General features: G+C 34.4%; 1 protein-coding gene across 2 annotated transcripts in view; it reads left to right on the top strand.

Moving 5' to 3' along the window:
• Positions 1–17,270, top strand: part of MDGA2 (MAM domain containing glycosylphosphatidylinositol anchor 2) — a 690,959-nt gene extending 673,689 nt beyond the window's left edge. For both annotated transcript variants that reach the window (XM_006189475.3, XM_014563340.2), the window contains 3 exons: positions 3,658–3,788; positions 13,935–14,040; positions 16,820–17,270. In XM_006189475.3, coding sequence (XP_006189537.2) covers positions 3,658–3,788; positions 13,935–14,040; positions 16,820–16,908 — 326 coding nt within the window. In that variant the 3' untranslated portion in view covers positions 16,909–17,270. The remainder of the gene's footprint in view (positions 1–3,657; positions 3,789–13,934; positions 14,041–16,819) is intronic.
• The last annotated feature ends 1,346 nt before the right edge of the window (positions 17,271–18,616 follow it).

Here is an 18,616-nt window from a genome sequence, read left to right as displayed (position 1 = left end):
TGACCCTGGCACAGAGCCCTGAAGTTCAGGTGGAATGTGGCAGTCCCACTGAATTCAGGAGGCAGAGATCAGGGTACTGTGTAACTGAAACAGAATCTGTGAGTCAGGGTAACGGAAAAGAGTGCAGGGTTGACTTTAAAAGACTGTATGGGGTTTTCCTCTTGAGTCTTTGCCTGAAGGCTACGCTATACTTGTGCAAGTCTAGAAAAACCCAAGGCTTACAATAGAGCGGTAGAGCAGTTTTTATGGAGATGACAGCAGAGCACAGATGAGGATGTCAAGAAGTCCAGGGAGAACAGCAGGAAATATTGAAGTTTCAGCCATCATAGAGTGAGGAGAGCTCATAAAAGCCCCTGGCAGCATTAAAAAAAAAAACAAAAAACAAAAAACAGACAGGCTCTTCCTTATTAGTTAGAATTATGCCCTGAAGAAATAGCTTCTCTAGACCTTTTCTTAAGGAGCCTAAATTTAAGCTGCAAGAAAAGTCACCGTAGAGACAGATTTGCAAGTTGGTTCCTACAAAGTTAGAGAGTCTAGGACAACAATTTGGGCTTTTCACAGATCTGCATTAATACGGCAAAACTAAGCCTATGTAAGTTCAACATAATTTGTCAGTAATTGAACAGTCTGTTAAAACAAAGCTGCCTTCTGAGAAAGGTTACAGAACTAAAACTTCTATGTCCATTATTCAACGAAATCACAAGTTAGACAAAGAAATGGTAATGTGATCCATATTCAATGAAAAAATGAAAGTTAATCCATACAGACTAAACCAAAGAAAGTTAAACATTGGACTTAGCAGATAAAGACTATAAAGAAATAAAATCTTACTGAGTGAACAGATAAAGTCTAGCAGAGAAGAAGATGTTGTATAAAATAACTAAATAAGAACTGCAGTGGAAAGTACAATAAAAGAAATTAAAAATTCACCAGCTAGGATTAAATGAGAGACTGAAGATGGCAGAAAACATAGCCAACGATCTTGAAGACAGACAAAATTTTCCAATCTGGGAAAAGAGGGAGAAAGATTAAAGAAAAATAAGCAGTGCTTCCGTGAACTGTAGAATATCAAATTATATAATGTACCTATATATAATTGGAGTCTGAAAACTAAAGGTAGAGACAATAAGGCAGAAACATATTTTCAGAAATAAAGGAAAAGCTTAAAAGAAGCTCAGCAAACTCTATAGCAAGATAAATATAAAAAAGAACCATATTTAGGCATTTTATGATCAAATTACTGCAAACTAAACATAAGGAGAAATTCTCAAAAGCTGCCCAAGAGAGAAATGAAAGCATTACGTATTAAGGAAACAAAGATAAAAAGATGATTGACTTCACATTAGAAACAAAGATGTATAGAAGAAAATAGGACACCTTTAAAGTGCTGGGTGGGAAAAAACTGGCAGAATTCTAAATCTCACAAAAACATTACAGTGAAATGAGGATATTTTTATATCAACAAATTTGAGAAATTTTGTATCCACTACACATCATACATAAAGAACTAAAGAACATCTTTAAGGCCACAGGCAAATGGTGCTAAGTTGTAACTTAGATCTAGAGGTAGAAACAAAGACCACCAGAAATGATAAATTAGTGGAATTTTAAAACTATATTTCCTTTTTTCTTATAATTTATATAAAATACATCTGACTATTCAACTATAATAGCACTGTAGGGTTTGGTTTATAATTTAGACAGAACTGAAAGATATAATTACTATTGATTCGAGAAAGGAGCAGGTAAGTGAATTATACTGTTGTAAGATTATTTGTGAAGTGAAATATAGATTGTGAAATACCAGATTTGAAATGAAAGGGGGGAGGTAACGGTGGAACATGTGAAGGGGTATGACATGCATCATGAGTACGAAGAATAAAATACTGACTATAATTACAGTCTGAAGGGTTATGAATACCTCTTGTTAGCCCTAGAACAACCACCTAAGCAGAATAAAAAGAGGAAGACTTAAGAAATCAATACAAGAAATAAACTGAATCTAAAAAAACCATTTTCATAAACTGAAGAAGAAAGGTAAGAAGCTACAAAGGAAAGAAAAACAGAAGACAAGTGGAAGACAAAGAACAAAGTGGCATTTTTAAGTACAAACACATCGATAATGCCACTAAACATAAATCAACTAAATACCAAAATTAAAAGAACTAGTACAACAGCATAGATGAATGTAACAGAAATTATGCTGAGGGAAAGTAGCCAGATGCACAAAAAAAGTACTTACTGCATAATTCCATTAATATGAAATGCTTGAAAAGGCAAAAGTCACCAGTTAATGATGGAGGTCAGGTCAGTAATCATCTGGCACAAGAATGGAGGGTGTGAAGGTTAACTGCAGAGAAAGGGAGGGAGCCTTCTGGAGAGATGGCAATGTTCCACATCTTGACTGAGTTGACACTTACACTGTTATACACATCAATCAAATGTTATTAGCATGAGAGAGTTGTATTGCATGTAAATTATACCTCAATAAAGTTGATTTTTAAAAACATTATCTATTAAAATACTGATTGCCTAGCAATTAAAATGTCAAACTTTAAAACTTACTGGGTTCAAATCCTGCCTCTGCTAGTTTCTTCCAGCATGGTATAGGGCAAATTACTTAGTCACTCTAAGTTTTCTCATCTATAACATGGGCATAATAATATTAAGAACGTCATAGGATTGTTGAGTATTTCTTACCTGGAGTAAGTGTTCAACATGTTATATTGTATGGCTATTAGCATTATTACTATTAGTACTATGTATAGCACCTGAAACTGTTGAAAGATAAATCATGAGGCAAAAGCTATTTTCATTTTATCCTAAAATAATTCTTTCAGAAAAAAATGAGATTTGGATGAAAAGTAACCTGAAAATGAGACGCTAACTGATAATAAAACAGAATTAAGAGTCAGACTTTAAGCAAGACAGTAAGTACATGATTACATGCTATATTAGTTTTCTGTTGCCACTGTAACAAAAATTACCACACAGTTTCTGGTTTAAAACAACGTAAATTTATTATTTTAAAGTTCTAGAGGACAGAAATTCAAAATGAGTGCAAAATCAATATATCAGCAGGGCTGGTTCTTTCTGAAGGCTCGAGGGAAGAATCTGTCTCCTTGACTTTTTTAGCTTCTAGAGGCTGCCTGTATTCAGTTTGTGGCTTCTTCCTCCTCCTTCAAAACCAGTAGTGTAAATAAAGTGAAAAAGAAAAGAAAAAAAAAAACCCAAAACAAACAAACGAATCCAGCCGTGTAGTATTTTTTCTTTCTCGTGACCTTCTTTCCTGTATCGTCTCCTTCTGCCTCCATCTTATCCAGAAAGACCTACATGATTACACTGAGGACCCACCCAGATAATTCAGGATAGTCTTCCCACTTCAAAACTCTTAATGTAATCACACCTGTGAAGTCTCTTTTGCCATATAAGATACCACACACAGGTTCTAGGGACTAGACTGTGATCATCGCTGGAGGCCTGCCCCATGTGCCAAATGTCCTAAAAGCACGACTGGACATGAGAGAGGAAGAGAAGAGGAGCCATCAGAGAGTTCTGTGAAATTTCATTTTTAAAAGTTTACAAATGTTGGGTCAAGGGGAAACATGTATGAAGTCAAAACAAATATATAAACTAAAATTCCATTGTTATTTTTAGGTGTTTTAAACGTTTACCTACGTTTGAAAGGGCAGACAACAATAGAGAATCCATTGTGGTCTTCAAGTGGGAATAAAGGACAACGATGGAATGAGGCACATGTTAATATATATCCAATTACTTCATTTCAGGTAAGAAAAGGACAGTCATGCCTGTGGATAGATTGTGCATGAGCCTGACATCAAAGGCGGAACTTTGAGCAAACATTAGCATGAGAATATTCAAAAATTCTGTGATATGAGAATCACAGGAATCACATGATTTTATCAATCACAGCTGTTTTATCAAGAGAAAATGCCCTTTTATTATTTAACATCTATCAAGTAACATGTCTGAATAATGGCCTGTCAAAATTCAAATGATTTGCCTGGAGTAAATGCAATCCATTTCTATAAAATTATGTATGTATATTTTGTTCCTTGAAGACAAACAATATAGGTTCTTGTAATAATGGAAGCTGGATAATCAATTCTCAATTGATTTGTTTAAATTTTACTTAATGGAATTCTGTATACTTTAGCAAAATATGTCTCCAAGGTAATGTCATTTTAGTAATTTATTACTTTGATTATCAAAGTCAGAGAACTTTACACAAGTTAGTTTTATTTATTTTTATACAGAAAAGAAGTAAGGCTTAGATAGAATTAAGAGAATTAGCCTCAAATATATAGTTGAAATTTTAATAATTATAGCAATGGTCATCACAGCTAGAGACAATTTTTCATGAAGCTATTTTAGTGGAGAAAATAATGTAGTTTTAGTGATTTTAATAACCATATATAATATACGTATTTTATATACTCGGATTGAGTGTTTTTTCTTTTTCTACTTGGGATTTCTTAACTGCATTTCATGACATTTAATAAGAGAATGGAAATTCAGACAGCCAATTATGCTGATTTTTAATTGGTGGAATGCTCTTTTCTTGTAATCTAATCTATAAAATGCTAATGACTTTGGTTTACAAATTGCACTTTTAAAACTAACCAGGATGATAAAAATGCACACCGTTGTTCACTATGGTAAAGAATAATGGAGCAAGTCTAGCTGATTATCTACACAGAAAAGCAACTCAAATCATAGACCTTAGGAATCTTTTTTTTTTTTATGAAGGAAAATAAAATAGTGAAGGTTGAATCTATGGCAACATATCATTAAACCAAATTAAACTAGGAAAACAGATCTCCAAAGCGTTACTGAAAAAAAAATGACCTTAATATTAAAATGTACATACATATGTAGGCATCAAAGAGCCCTTCTTTCTAAAAAAGTGATGCTCTTCTGGCCGTATTTTTGCTTCCTGTGTCACTGCCTCACCAACATAAAATTATTAAATCAAATACATATACAATAAGGATTTAAGGGAACAGTTATATTAATGTTTCCTTCAGGATAATCTCTTATTGCCATAGACATCTATTTAGTACATATTTATTGAGTACTTTCAGGACAATCATTTCTTGTCACGAACAGTTCAGTAAATACCCACTAAGCTAGTACTGTGTTCCAGGTACGTTGCTAGGCGTGACGACTTAATAGTGATTGTTTTCCTCAGATTGGTGGGGATACACATCTGAACACATACATCACATACGCAATAATTGCAGTAACAGAAAAACGCACAAGGTTCTCTGAGCACACCTAACCAACAGGAAGAGTATGAAGGGGAGTCAAGAAAAGCTCATTCTATGGGGTGAAACATGAACTGAAGACAGGGACTGCAAAACAGGAAAAGGGCTAATATTAATATTGCAGCAGAGTTCAGAGTAAACAAAGCCGTGGAGGTCACACATCACAGGATTTGTCAAAGAAGTAGAAAGACGCTTATCTGGAATTTGGTACACGACAATAAACCAGAGACTGGTGTGAGGTGAGGTTAAGGAGCCTCAAGAGCATAGGCAGTGGGGAGTCATCGGAAGATTTTACCCAGGGGATGACATGATACATCCCTTGGGTTGTTGTATAGAAGACTGATTCAAGGAGGTAGAATTGGGCCAGCAAACCAGTTAAGACACTGGCGAAAAATCCACGTAAAAGATACTGAAGGGACAAACTAGGGATGCAGTATAAAGATAAGAGGATGATCTCAAGATGTACTTAGGTATAAAAACTAGCAGAACATTTTTAGGTTGAGAATTTGGGAAGCAGCCATAATGACTAAGAAGTTTCTAACTAGGGAGTCTTGAGTAATGCCTGTTACCTTACCCATTACCTTAAATAACAGGAAGAGGAAAAGAGACAAGCTTCAGGGATGCTTACGGTTACTTCTGTTTTGGACATGTTAATATAAAATGCCTACGGGATATTCTTCTGAAGATGTGCAGAAGGTTGTTGTATATGTTTTTCTGAAGCTTTAGGGACACACATATTTGTGAGTCATCAGGCTGTACGTGCTACCTAAAACTGTGGGAGTGATTGCATTTCCAAGGAAAAATATACATACCTGAATGGTGATTAAAGACTGGAACCACGCAGAACACTAACCAGTCATTAACATGAACTGTGGAAGAGGAGCTTGGTTCTAAATAGTACATTTTAGAGTTATAAGGAAGGAGATCCAAGGAAGTTTGGTGCCCACAGCATTTGAAGACAGTGATTCTCAAATTGGAAAGCAGGTCAAGTCCAGTGGAATGCCCGCTCTTGAGAAATTTGCATAAAGTGGTAAGGAAATTGGGAACCACCATTAATAGAATAACCTACTGTCTTCACATTCACTAATCATTTCTTTTGCAATGTCTAGTCTGCTTTCAGTCCTACTCAGTGTATTTCTCATTATAGCCATTATACTTTCCATCTCTGTAAGTTCAATTTGAGTCTTCAAAAAATACTTTCCATCGTAATTTCATGTTTTGAAATATAGTTCTAGTAACTGTCTAGTGTCATTGCTAATGATGCCATCTGTGCCGTTCTTGGTTGGTTTTGACCGCCTGATGTTTTCTCCTCATGACAAGTCATTGCTTTCCTGCTTCTTTACGTGTCCGGTAGTCTTGACTGGGTGTCAGAGATTGTGAATTGTAGCTCGATAGGTGCCAGATATTTTTGTATTCTATAAATATTCATAAGCTTTATTGTAGATGTAGTTCAGTTATTTGGAAACAGTTTGATAATCTTTGTTCTTGCTTTTAAGATTTGTTAGGTGAGACTAGAACAGTGTTTGGTATCAGGCCAATTTCTTAATGCTGAGACAAGAGTCTTCTGAGTACTCGACCCAGTGCCCTATGAATTAGGAGGTTTCCCAAGTCCTCTGTGCAGTGAGCACTGTTACCTTAAATGCATCATTCTGAGGCTTTCCCAAGTCTTGAGTAGTTTGCTCACATCTGTGTCCCGAACAGGACTTCGCTGACTACTTGAGGGGGTCCCTCTGCAGCCAGTCTCTTTGCTGGTATGTAATCTGCATCCTCTCACTGCCGTGGACTCAGACTTTCAGCTCCATGTCTTCAACCTGGATTTTCTGCCAGGCTCTACCTTTGTTCTGCTTGCACCACAGCCTATAAATTCTGTTTAGGCCAGTTGTTGGACTCACCTTGTTTGATTTCTTTTACTCAGAATTTGCTGTTCTACATTACCTGATGTCTAGTGTCCGGAATACCATTGTTTTATATACTTTGTCCAGTTATTTGGTTGTTTCAGATGGTACAATAAATCCGGTTCCTGTTCCTCTATGTTGACTGGAAGCCAATCAAAAAAATGAAGATTTTGAATCAGTGCATTTCTGAGCTATTTAAATTACCAGTGGAAAATGAAGATAAATAAAATCATATTTTTATTTTGGTTCTCTAGGTTCTTTTTCTCTGAGGTATTTCTGGGTCCACTGGCTAAGGTCCTTCTCTTATATCATAAATCTTGATTGTTCAAGGAAACATGAAACACGAAACATAACTGCATCATCCTACCCCATATTTTTTAAGTTTGAATTTGTTTTTAAGTTTCTTGTGGTTTTGAACTTTTTTCCAACGAAGCATTTTTCCCTCAAAAATCATCTATAACCCATCTAGCTTTTCAAAACTCTTGCTTTGGTATGTGATGCCTGCCAGGAAAGCACGGCAAAAACTGTATGGAACATATTACCATATAAATTAAGTTGTGAGAACTTTTAATATGACTCAGATGTAGATTTGTGGCATTCTAGGATATCTCCAATCAAGTTGAAAGGATGTCTCTTACCTCTTGGAATTTTAAACGAGATATAAGTGATTTTGAGCTTCTGTTACATTGACACAACTTATGTTGTTTTATTTGTTTGGGGTTGCATACCCTTAAATTAGCTTGATCCATAAAACCTTTACAAAATAACCACTTGTAAAGTCCTTTTTCTAGGTGTGTCCAAGTAGTTTGCTTAGCTGAAACTAAAGTTAATGTGCAGTACTTTTCCAGGCAGATAGAAGTTTTCTCCTGCTGAAATTTCTTTTGGGGCTCTTTTTCTAGAATTAATTTAGCATAATCAGTACTTGTGATGAAAATATATTTGTTGACTTTGGAAGGATTAGAGAAAATTTTTCAAAAAAGTAAAATGAAGATAGTAATAGTCTTAGAATGTCAATTCTATTTTATATCTTACACCAAGGAAAATATTTAACTATCCTTTTTAATGCTTTACTTCTTTCACAGTACATTCCAAATGTTTTCTGGGGAAAAAGTATGGAGATATTATGAGACTGTCTTTACATTTTCTTAGTTATAGGTGAAAAGAATTCTAGAGATCTTCTGTTCTTATATCCTCATTTAAAGATTTGGAAGTAGGTTTTAAGACAATTCATTTTAAATCACATAAATCCTTAACATTAAATAGGGATTGCGAAAGAGATCCTAGTGCTCTTATTTCATCATGCTGCCTTTATGTCTATCTAAGAATAATAATAATCTGGAAAATACTGTCCTTCTTAGGAGACATTGCATGCTCGTGTAGATACACGTCTGGCATTTTAAGCCAAATTGCAAGGTAATTACATAGATACAATGATGGCTGCTGAAATAACTATTAAAAAACAGTTTCAAGTTGCAGTTCACAATGCAATCTATTTCTTTCTGTTTTTGCCAACAGTTAATATCTCATGTTATTATTTCAGATTAGAAGCTTTGACAACCAACTGACATTTATTCAGCAAGTTGGACTGGCAGAGTCTTATGAAGTTAAACTCAATGTTAATATTTGTATAGCTTCCCCAGAGGGAAAAACCTGGGCTACCAACCTGGCTTATTATGTTGCCTCTCCTCAGATCTCTTCTGTGCTGGTTAAGGATAGTTCAGGTATTTGCTGAACCAGTAACAAAATAAAGGTAAAATTATTAATGGTGATAGCTATTTTTAAATTTATTCACATCCTGAAGTTTTTCCAAGTGATGTACACTGTCAGTTTTCAGACAGCATTCTGAAGCTTTGAGTTTGCCTTAGCAGTAATGATTAGAAGCGATATAGCTCTTGTCACAGGAAAAACGTTTGCAGAAGGCACCATTAATGTTGAAGTCAGATCATCAGAACAGCAGAATCTGACTCCCTGTCTAGTTTTACTCATTAGTGCTGCATGTAGCTCTTCCTCCCTTCCTGAGAAATTATATCTAAACAAAAGCTTTAATAGCACCATCTGTATCTCTATGTTGGCATCTATATCTATATGCTTTAAAACATTATAATAAATGTAGGTAACAGTCAATTGACGAATTAAATGATTTTGTGTGGTGTAATTCTGATACAGAAATTTTATATACATTTTTTTAAACTCCCACTTGAATTTACCCACCAGGAATTAATTTTCTGATTATACAGTATTTCTTGCATATTAAGTTTGCTGAATTGCATGTACACATTGTGAAAACACTAAAATTTTAAACTTGTCATTTCAGTTAAGGAAAACTGTTTTAAAAAAGACCAGTGTGACTGTGTGTGAAGAACAGGTTTTGCTTAATTTGAACCCTCTTTTAGGAGACCTAAGCTTCAACATTTTCTCCCCCAGAATCTACATGCCATTAATTCCTTCTTCAAGGCAATTAAACCAAATGCATTTCAAAAGTATTGAAGAGGAAAAGGAACATAGTCTTATCCTTGTAATGTAATAGTAGCCAGAATCATGATGCTACTTCATAAAAAGGACATAATTTAACCTACTAAGCTAGAGAGTATGTCTTCTCTAAGTGATTGTAACTCAGATTTTCTTCACTGCGTACAGATCACATCTTCCAAGTTGAGATACATCATATTATAATGGACTGTTAAAATTTCTCATCTTTATATTTGAGAAAAAAGATACTTGTCATAAGGGTTTTATTTTTAAAAGCAGTTGAAAGTTTGGCCAGTGTACATTATTTAATTTAATACCTATGCATTTTATTTCTTTTATCTACCTCAAAATGAAAAACAATATGAAGGAGAAAGTATCCTTCTCAATCTTAGTCTAGAAGCCATTTATAACTCTGTTAGAACCTATTAAATTGTATTACTATAATTCAGGTGGCATTGTAGTGAGAGTTCAGAGCATAAACAGAACAATGCAATAAATATTTCTTTGTGAGAGTCAAATCAGTTTTAAAAAATATATATGTTCTTAATAGCAAAACTGCTATGGAAACGGAAAGGAAACAAACACACTGCACGGTACCTTTTTCTTTCTTTATGTTCAGACAGGACCCTAAGGAAGACAACAGTATTTCTCTAGCCTATGGATTGCATTCCCTACGATCAGAACAAAACCACTAATAAATATTAAAAGCACCAATTATAACTGTACCAAGAGTTTGATTGTCAGAAGTTACTTTTATCAGCCCAGTAATAACTACTACTAATTCTCTGATTTACTTCCACACGGTCACTAAAACACTACTATGCTTGCATGGAAAGAAATCAACTTCCTTTATTCAGTGACAGACTGTATTATCTATAGGTGTGCTGATAAATGTAAATAATATATTTTCAAGTCAGCCAGCTTTTATTACTGTAACACTTAATTCATTCAGGATCCCCAAGGAATAAAGGACTCATATAAAATAATGTTCTAGATTGAGGTAGCCCTCTGGAAATAAGACATTTCAACTTTTGTTGATTTGTATTTCTGCTGTTCAGCCAATGACACACAGTCAACCCATTGCCAGTGGGCAGGCAGCACATGTACTAAATGACATCTGTCAGTCTGCTCTCTGATGTTTACCACAAAAGGCTCCCCAACATCCCCTCTCAATCTGACCACAGAAAAAGGATGGTTGCATCGTTCACAACCTCTCTGCTTTGGGACTTTTGTTTTTAGCGCAAGCCTAGGTTCAACCTTGTGTTTTTGATCAAGCTGCACAGGGAGAAAGAAGGGAAGAAAAAGAAAATTCATAGGAGAAGTAGGAGTGTTTAATACTTTAAAGTCAGTAACAGAAGTTTTGAAATGCTTTGAGCAATGGTGGGATCATTCCAGGGAAAGCAGCTTTGAAAAGTTCAGGGATGATTTTGATGATTTATACATTGTAATTTTGATTTTTAAAAAATAATTCCATTACTTTATATTGACACCTACCTCCAGGTAACGGGAACTTAGTAAGTGAAAATAATTGTGTACTTTAATATGAAAAACTGGACAACTTTATTATCTACTCACTTCTACATAGCTAAGATGGAAAAACCCATGTCTCAAGCCTGTGTTTCCAGCATCCTTCCCAAGGCAAGGATTATGACTTCAGCTTCATCTGTTTAAATGTCAAGTGTGAGCAGGTGCAGAACATTCTAATCTACCTTTATTAGCCTTTTCAGCAACATCTCACTTCCCACACAGATCATACTGGAGTGTAGTCCCCTTAGCTTTGCCATAGCTACGTTGCAATCCCTGTATCCTACTGTACCTGCCGTGTCTGCTCTCTTTCTCTTTCCACTCTGTCTTTTAAAATTAAAACCCTAGGTGGCTGAGGAACTTCCTGCTTTACCACACCAAAATTTTCCTGACTAATACATTCTTCTTCCTCCTTCACTCCAGAATCAAAACTTGACTGGGAGGCAGATACCTACATTTTCTTCCATTTAGTCCTTTAAAATACCTGCATAAAAAAAAAACTTGTGATGACAGTGCCCCACTTTTCTTCAATAAAGTATTAGTCTTGTGGGCAATGTGGAAAATACTTGATTTTATGGAATCAGACTCATATCAGCATGACTCTTTGAGTTCTGACTTTCTCCGTAAGATAACATTCCATTCATGTTGTTATCTTCAGGAGAGAAGACTCAGCATCACATGACTGAAACTAAGAAGGGGGTGGGAATAACCATTGATTTACTCTTAACATTGATTCTCTACCAGGTAAGCAGCACATATCAAAGAAAGGAAAAACCCAAAATACTTAAAAACCCACGGTTAGGAAAAGGCAATGTCTTCTCACAGCTAGGGTGCTAATAGGAGCAATTGATGGTGACCTTAAAAGAACTATGTGCTCCACATAATTGTGTATAATAGTTATATGAAATGTATTCATCTCAGCCTTGTTAAGAATAGCTGAAAATAATTTTAATATCTAACAATAGTACTAGTTAAATAAATTACCTAGTTTCCATAACATGGAATATTCTGCAGCATTAAAGTGAGTTCTCCTTTTCCGTATTCAGTGCTTTTAAATTTTTATACTATTGATTTTTTAAAAATCCTCTCTCTTGTAATTTAAATAGGCCTCGGAGAGCTTTTTAGCCGCTACCCAGATACCTTCCCAAACACCACCCTAAGTCAAATCCAAGTTGTTATTTACAGGCAGCCAAAATGACACCTCACTGCTGAGCCTGAGGATTGAGAATTCATATTCTGCCAACTTGATTCTAAATGTTTTAACTCTGGCCTGCCATTTAATTTTGGCTTCAGTGATATAAGACATACTGGATACTTTTCAAAGATATGGATTTGGAGACTATTAACATACTTATCTCAACATAGGTAAGCAGGAAACCCTCTACACAAATTAAATATAATAATAAGTGCTTCTCAAACCTTTTTCTCTTATCAAATAATGAAAATTATTCTTATTCCTAAGGACTATATTTAAGTTGGGAAAAGGACTCAATGCAAAAGTTGGTAAATAATGCCTCTACTCTCCTATGTAGAGATTTCAATTGATTAAATTAGGGTAGTGTATCAGAGAACACTGGATCCGCTTCACAAAGGTAGCCTAAGTTCTCTGACAGTCACCACAAAATTGTCTTTAAGGAGTCATAGTCAGATACTTTAATAAAGACATGACAAAAACAAACAAAAATTTTGGCATTGATAAAAGTAAACTTTTACACTAATTTGTTGCAATAAAATAAAACTAGAAATTGTATTAAAGTGCACATATTAGCTTGATGTTGAAAACAGCTCTTTATTAAGCTATCTTTTCTTTGGGAAGACCAAACTAGGTATTTCATTTGGTATGTAGAAAATTTTCTGGGAATATAATGACTAAACGCATAGGTTACTTTTTAGTATTAGGATTAAAAAGTTTTACTAGAAGCAAAGAATAATTGTGTGGTGAGTCAGAAAATTTTAGAAGAGTCTTATTTCTGCAAAAATGAAAGTTAAATTTGCTAATTGTCTTTATATTGCCCTTGATTCCAGAATTTAATAATAGATAATAAATGGAGATTGATTTCATTTATCTATTCTTTCAACACTAATGTATTGAGCCTTAGTGTCAAACACTGTTTTAGATATTGGAAATTCAAAGGTCTGCCTCAAGACACTCAACATAAGTAAACTCAGAAATATCTTCAAGTGTTTAAAAATAAAATGTCAAAAGTGAAAAAATAGAGGTAAATCATAGCATATAGGGGGAATATGTGATAAATTTATTCACTGTATTTACAAGAGATCAATTTCACAGAGATGGTAAATCCTTGTTCTGGGCTTCAATAAACATAAGACTATTGCAAAGATCCCAGCACTGATTCATTCCCTAAAATATTACTAGAAAACCAGTGTTATGAGATCTGTTTAGAGAACTTTGGAGGGAATCTACTGCAGGCAAATATTTCAGAGAAAAAAATTTCCTTATATTGAAAACAAAAAGTGATAGCATTTGTAACTGTGGTTGTTTTTATTGTTATTATACAATTAGGCTTAGTTTTGTTTTAAAATCAACACAGAGATTCTGAGGTGGAAAACTATAAAAAATCCTTTTATTGGTTTTGTTAAGAGAGTTTATGTTTTTTGTAGGTAACAGTTCTGAAGACTGTCAGTAATAAATGATGCCAGGATTATTGTCAATTTTAGGTTTGACTCCTCAGTCTCTATAAAAATTCATCTGCAAGTCAAAGCTCTACATTTAGGTTTGTTTCATTCATATTTGTAGCTCATTTTTGAAGGTATTCGAGGTCCTGGCATAGAAGGTGACATTGCCATTGATGATGTGTCAATTGCAGAAGGAGAATGTGCAAAACAAGACCTAACGACTAAGAGTAAGTGTCTCTTCTTGGATTGGTTTGATGTGAGTTTAATGTAATGACTATTAAACTAATGTGGTCTAATTTTTAAAACTAATTTATTTTTAGTTTGTTTATTTAGAAATTTCTCATGTGCATGAGACCCTAACATTTTGAATGTATTTTAAAATCAAAGTATTAAGTTTGATAGTAGGCATTTGACCTTAGTTATTTGACCTAAGATTTAAAAAAAGTAATTTTGATTTAGGTCTATGTAAAGCAAGCACACTTTGATTTTTAATTAAGATTTTAAAATATTTTAAATTTATATTATTAATTTCAGTGGATTATTTTTTACTTTATTAAAATATTTGGACACAATATTGTAAACTGACTATACTTCAATAAAAATATATTTTTTAATGTAGTGTTAAAAAAATTTTGGCTAATCTATATACTCAGCACATTTATAGAGCTATAGCTGTTTTTATTCTCCCAAGTTTATGACTGTGTTTCCTAGGTCTAACTTCTGCCAACCATTTTAATAGATTCAATATTGTGAAAAGTCTTAGTTTAGCATATATGTTAAGTAATGGAGCAGCCTAATATTTTTTTTCTGGTATAATTAATTTCCTTTTACCTGCATCACAATCTTGTTTAATAATTTGGTTTCACTTTTTATTCTGGTGTGAATATTATGGTTTAATGATATCTTCACATTGCATTTTTTCCACCACAAATCCATTTTTTAATAGAAGAGGGGTATAGATAAAAAAAATTATAAGTAATGCAGAAAGCATCAGAATTATGTGATGGGCTTCTTAAAATCCTCACTATATTATTCAGGTGAAGGTAAGAAATCTAAAATCATTCCCATGAAAAATTCTTCCAATTGAAGGACTTTCATAGGCCCATCTGGAATCTTTAATTTTGTGGTCATAGAAAGAGGTATCAATCAAACTAAATTTACACAAAAGACTCATCAATTATTTATCACTTATAAAAAGAGCATGAAAATCCATTGTGTATAAGGCTAGAGCAAATCAGAGTTTTTGTAATTCAGTATTTTTAGTGAGAAATCGTATTAGTCTGGATGCTGAAATTCAAATCTGTTCAACTACCCAGTGATTGCTCGTACGAACAAAATTGACTTCATTTTTTAACATTGTTAGAAGACAAAAACTAAGATTGTGTATAACAATGAGCCATTTTGCTCATAGTTTTCACCTTGTTGTCATTACACTTAGCGTTTCAAGTAACAAATTTAGGAAAAATATCCTCCTGTGTCTGGCTAATGTTGCTGTAGAAAACCAGGGGCTATACCCAAATGAAGTAGGCTTGTCTCATGCACAGAAAAACATGCATTCTCCTTAGAGGAGAAAGGGATTTCTTTTGAATTTCACAACGTGAATTAGTGACAGTAACATTATGTTAGCTGAAGATAGTCACTGTCTTATTCACCAGTCTTCTTACATTTTGACAATTAAATCACTGAAAACTATTATAAATTGAATTAAACTTTCAAAATGAGAAAAGCAAGAGAACATAATTTACTCCCAAGAAAGGGAGGAAGCAGAATGGTAAGAGTAGTCACAGTAAAATGACTGTGAAAACCCTTAGGCACTTTATTATTACACAGTAGAACAGTTTCATAATCAGTTTTCTTCTCTTAAACTACTAAATCCAGAAAACCGTGTGGCTGTTTTAAATACTATATATACTTATTGGAGGTATTTTTATTTAGCGTCTGGAAATCACAGGAAACAAGTAACTCTAACTGAACACAAATATTTTCGTTGGTATGAGAAAGTACTGTGTTACAGTTGTATGTATTTAACTGTCATTTATTAAGTTCGTTTTGATGAATATTAAACTTATGTTAATGTCTAAGTACAAACCATCCTGGAGGCCAGAAGCCTCATCCTAACTGCTCAGGCTCCCAGCCCTTGCAGGCAGTAAATGTGGTACTCATGCCCACACTACCAAAGCTGAGATTGTTTGTCTCTTATTTTCAAAACCCAGCTCAGTCCTAGTTGAGAGCCATTTTGTAATTTAAGCCAGGGTAAGGAATTACTGGCTTGCCTGTGTTACTAGCCCTCCTCGGTAAGCTATCGGCTCTAGGAGGTAGCATCTGCACGTGAAGCTTCACTGGAAGTACCAGCTGTAGTAGGAATCGTAAGGCAGATTGGTAGAAGAGATTTTTTAGTTAAAATGGACTTCATAGCACTTCCAAAAATCACACTACAGAGAAAACTGTTTACCCAATTTAAAGATAGTTGACTGATCTAAACATATATAACCCTCTGTTTGCAGCAGTTAATTTCTCTACACATAACAATCCTTTCCTAGTTTTCATAAAGAGTAGTTTTTCTCTTGGTGGTCTTTAAGCTTGAACATTTCTGAAAGCTTAAGAAAAATTTTTAAAAAATAAAAGAAGCTAAACTTCTAGATTTCTGAGAATTTTCTCTGTGTGCATGCCTTCATGTGACTAGCAGAACTCTGAGGTTGAGCTTAGACACCAACTCACGTAAGTATCTTCCGAACAAGTTTTCACAGCATATTATATCAGTTTAATAATCAATCTGCAGATATTATTAATTTTATCAAATACATCACCATATCTTCAAGTTATTTTTCTTTTCACTTGTCTTGGAAATGAAGTTGATAAAACAAACCAAAAAACAAATGTTCTCCAAAAATGTCTTCCATATACTAAAATTGTTTTATTAGTTCACCAAAGTTGTATTGGTAGCTGCATGGAATACTTATTCTCCCTTTTTTTCCTTCCCTTGGCATTCACTTTCCTTGTCTTTAGATTCCGTTGATGGTGCTGTTGGAATTTTAGTACATATATGGCTTTTTCCGGTTATCGTCCTCATCTCTATTTTAAGTCCTCGAAGGTGACCTTACCCTGGCAGAGGCTATAAAGATTCACCAGGCACTGGCATGAAGAAAAGAGTCTTTGTAAATGGACACTGAAAAAACAAACTACCAAAGATTCCTCCACTGACTACTGACTCAAAAATAAAATAATAAAAACAAATTTTTTTAAGCACTGGGGATAAAAAGACATCATGGAAGTATAACTTATTCCGCACTACATAGAAAAGAAAATCTTGACCTGAGTAGAGAAGAGACCTTCAGGTGCTTTTGTGGCTAAAAAGATTACAGCGTCATCTGGTCATCTGGTTGAACTCGAGGAAAAAAAAAAAAGAGCTATAGAAATCCTTGTCAAAGCACAAAGTCATGGCTGGTTTTGTTTCAAATGAATAGTTTGCTTGTTACCATGGAAACCTAATGGCCTGCCAACAAAAACCTCACTGTAAACAGGGTACGTGAAGAGCTGGCATTTATTTTCCTTTCGAGAAGGTTTTGCATAGAGAATTAAATAAATGTAGGCCCTTTTACCTTTGGTTGTTACCCTTCCTTGACAATAACCCGAACTCAGAATTATTTAAAACACTCATGGTCCTCCCCACCTTATCCCCACCCTGCCTTCATTATTATTATTTGTTTTCCTCCCACGGCTAAGCTAGATAACTGTATGCTCTCTTTTTGCATGCACTGCTATCCAGGATGGTATACCTGGGCTTACATATTACACAGGCTTATCGGAGTTTGCTTGCGGCCACTCGAACACCCAAACTAAGTCATCTGTTCCAACGAAGAAACCAAACCACCATCTTTTATAAATTGCCATGGAAACCAAGTGCCTTCAATGAAACAAGCCTGAATAATTTTCAGCTCAGAAGCTTGCACTGCTAAGAGTGGTTTGTGTAAAACTATTTTATAAACAAACTACAGAGCCTAAATGTGCAAATTACAGGCAAGACAACAAAGCCGCTTCTGAAGAAGAAAGGACAGAAGCTGCTGCGTAAGCCCATGCAGACGAGATATTTGTTGTTTGACCTCCTAGACAGCCATGGCCTTTCGGCTTATTGTCCATTAGAAAATAACTTCCATTGAGACCAGACATGGGAGCGACACTTTTATTCTTCCAGGTTATTAAATGGGTCAACCAGAGCAAAAGGTTGTTAAGATATACTTAGCGCAGAAGGTGGTAAAACAGAAGAATGATTTTTCACTCTAACCTCCATTTGAAATGAAATTGGCCCTAGCTTTAGAGGGAACAAGAAAATATGTTTGATTGCAGTGCATACAAACTCTACAGCGGAACTGGGCCTGAAAAATCTGGCTTTATTCTAAACACTGAGGGGAATATGCCTCTGCCCTTTAGTCAGACTCTGCAAGTTGTGAAATATTATTTTATTATTTTACCAAGATTAAAAAACACTTTTACAAAAAAAAAAAAAAAAACCTGTAAAAATGATTTTGAGCTACCTGAGGACAAATCATACCTTTAACCAGCCAGTTTTCCAATGCATTGTAAATTTCACTTAAACCTGTTGGTTATGAAAATTTGAAGACCTTTTTCCTTAAATTATCTCAGCTTTTAACTTCATTTAACAAGACTTTTGTCTAAAGAAGATTATTATTATTATTATTATTATTATTATTATATGTTCTTTCAACACCCCAGGATTAAAAAAAACTGATTATGCAAGTAATTGGGATATAAGTATTAAATTATAACATTTGCAAATATTAATAT

This window comes from Camelus ferus, chromosome 6 (assembly GCF_009834535.1).
Source record: "Camelus ferus isolate YT-003-E chromosome 6, BCGSAC_Cfer_1.0, whole genome shotgun sequence".
In the NCBI taxonomy this organism is placed as follows: Eukaryota; Metazoa; Chordata; class Mammalia; order Artiodactyla; family Camelidae; genus Camelus; species Camelus ferus.
Note: the sequence above shows the minus strand (reverse complement) of the source record. Positions and strands in the feature narration are given on the sequence as shown.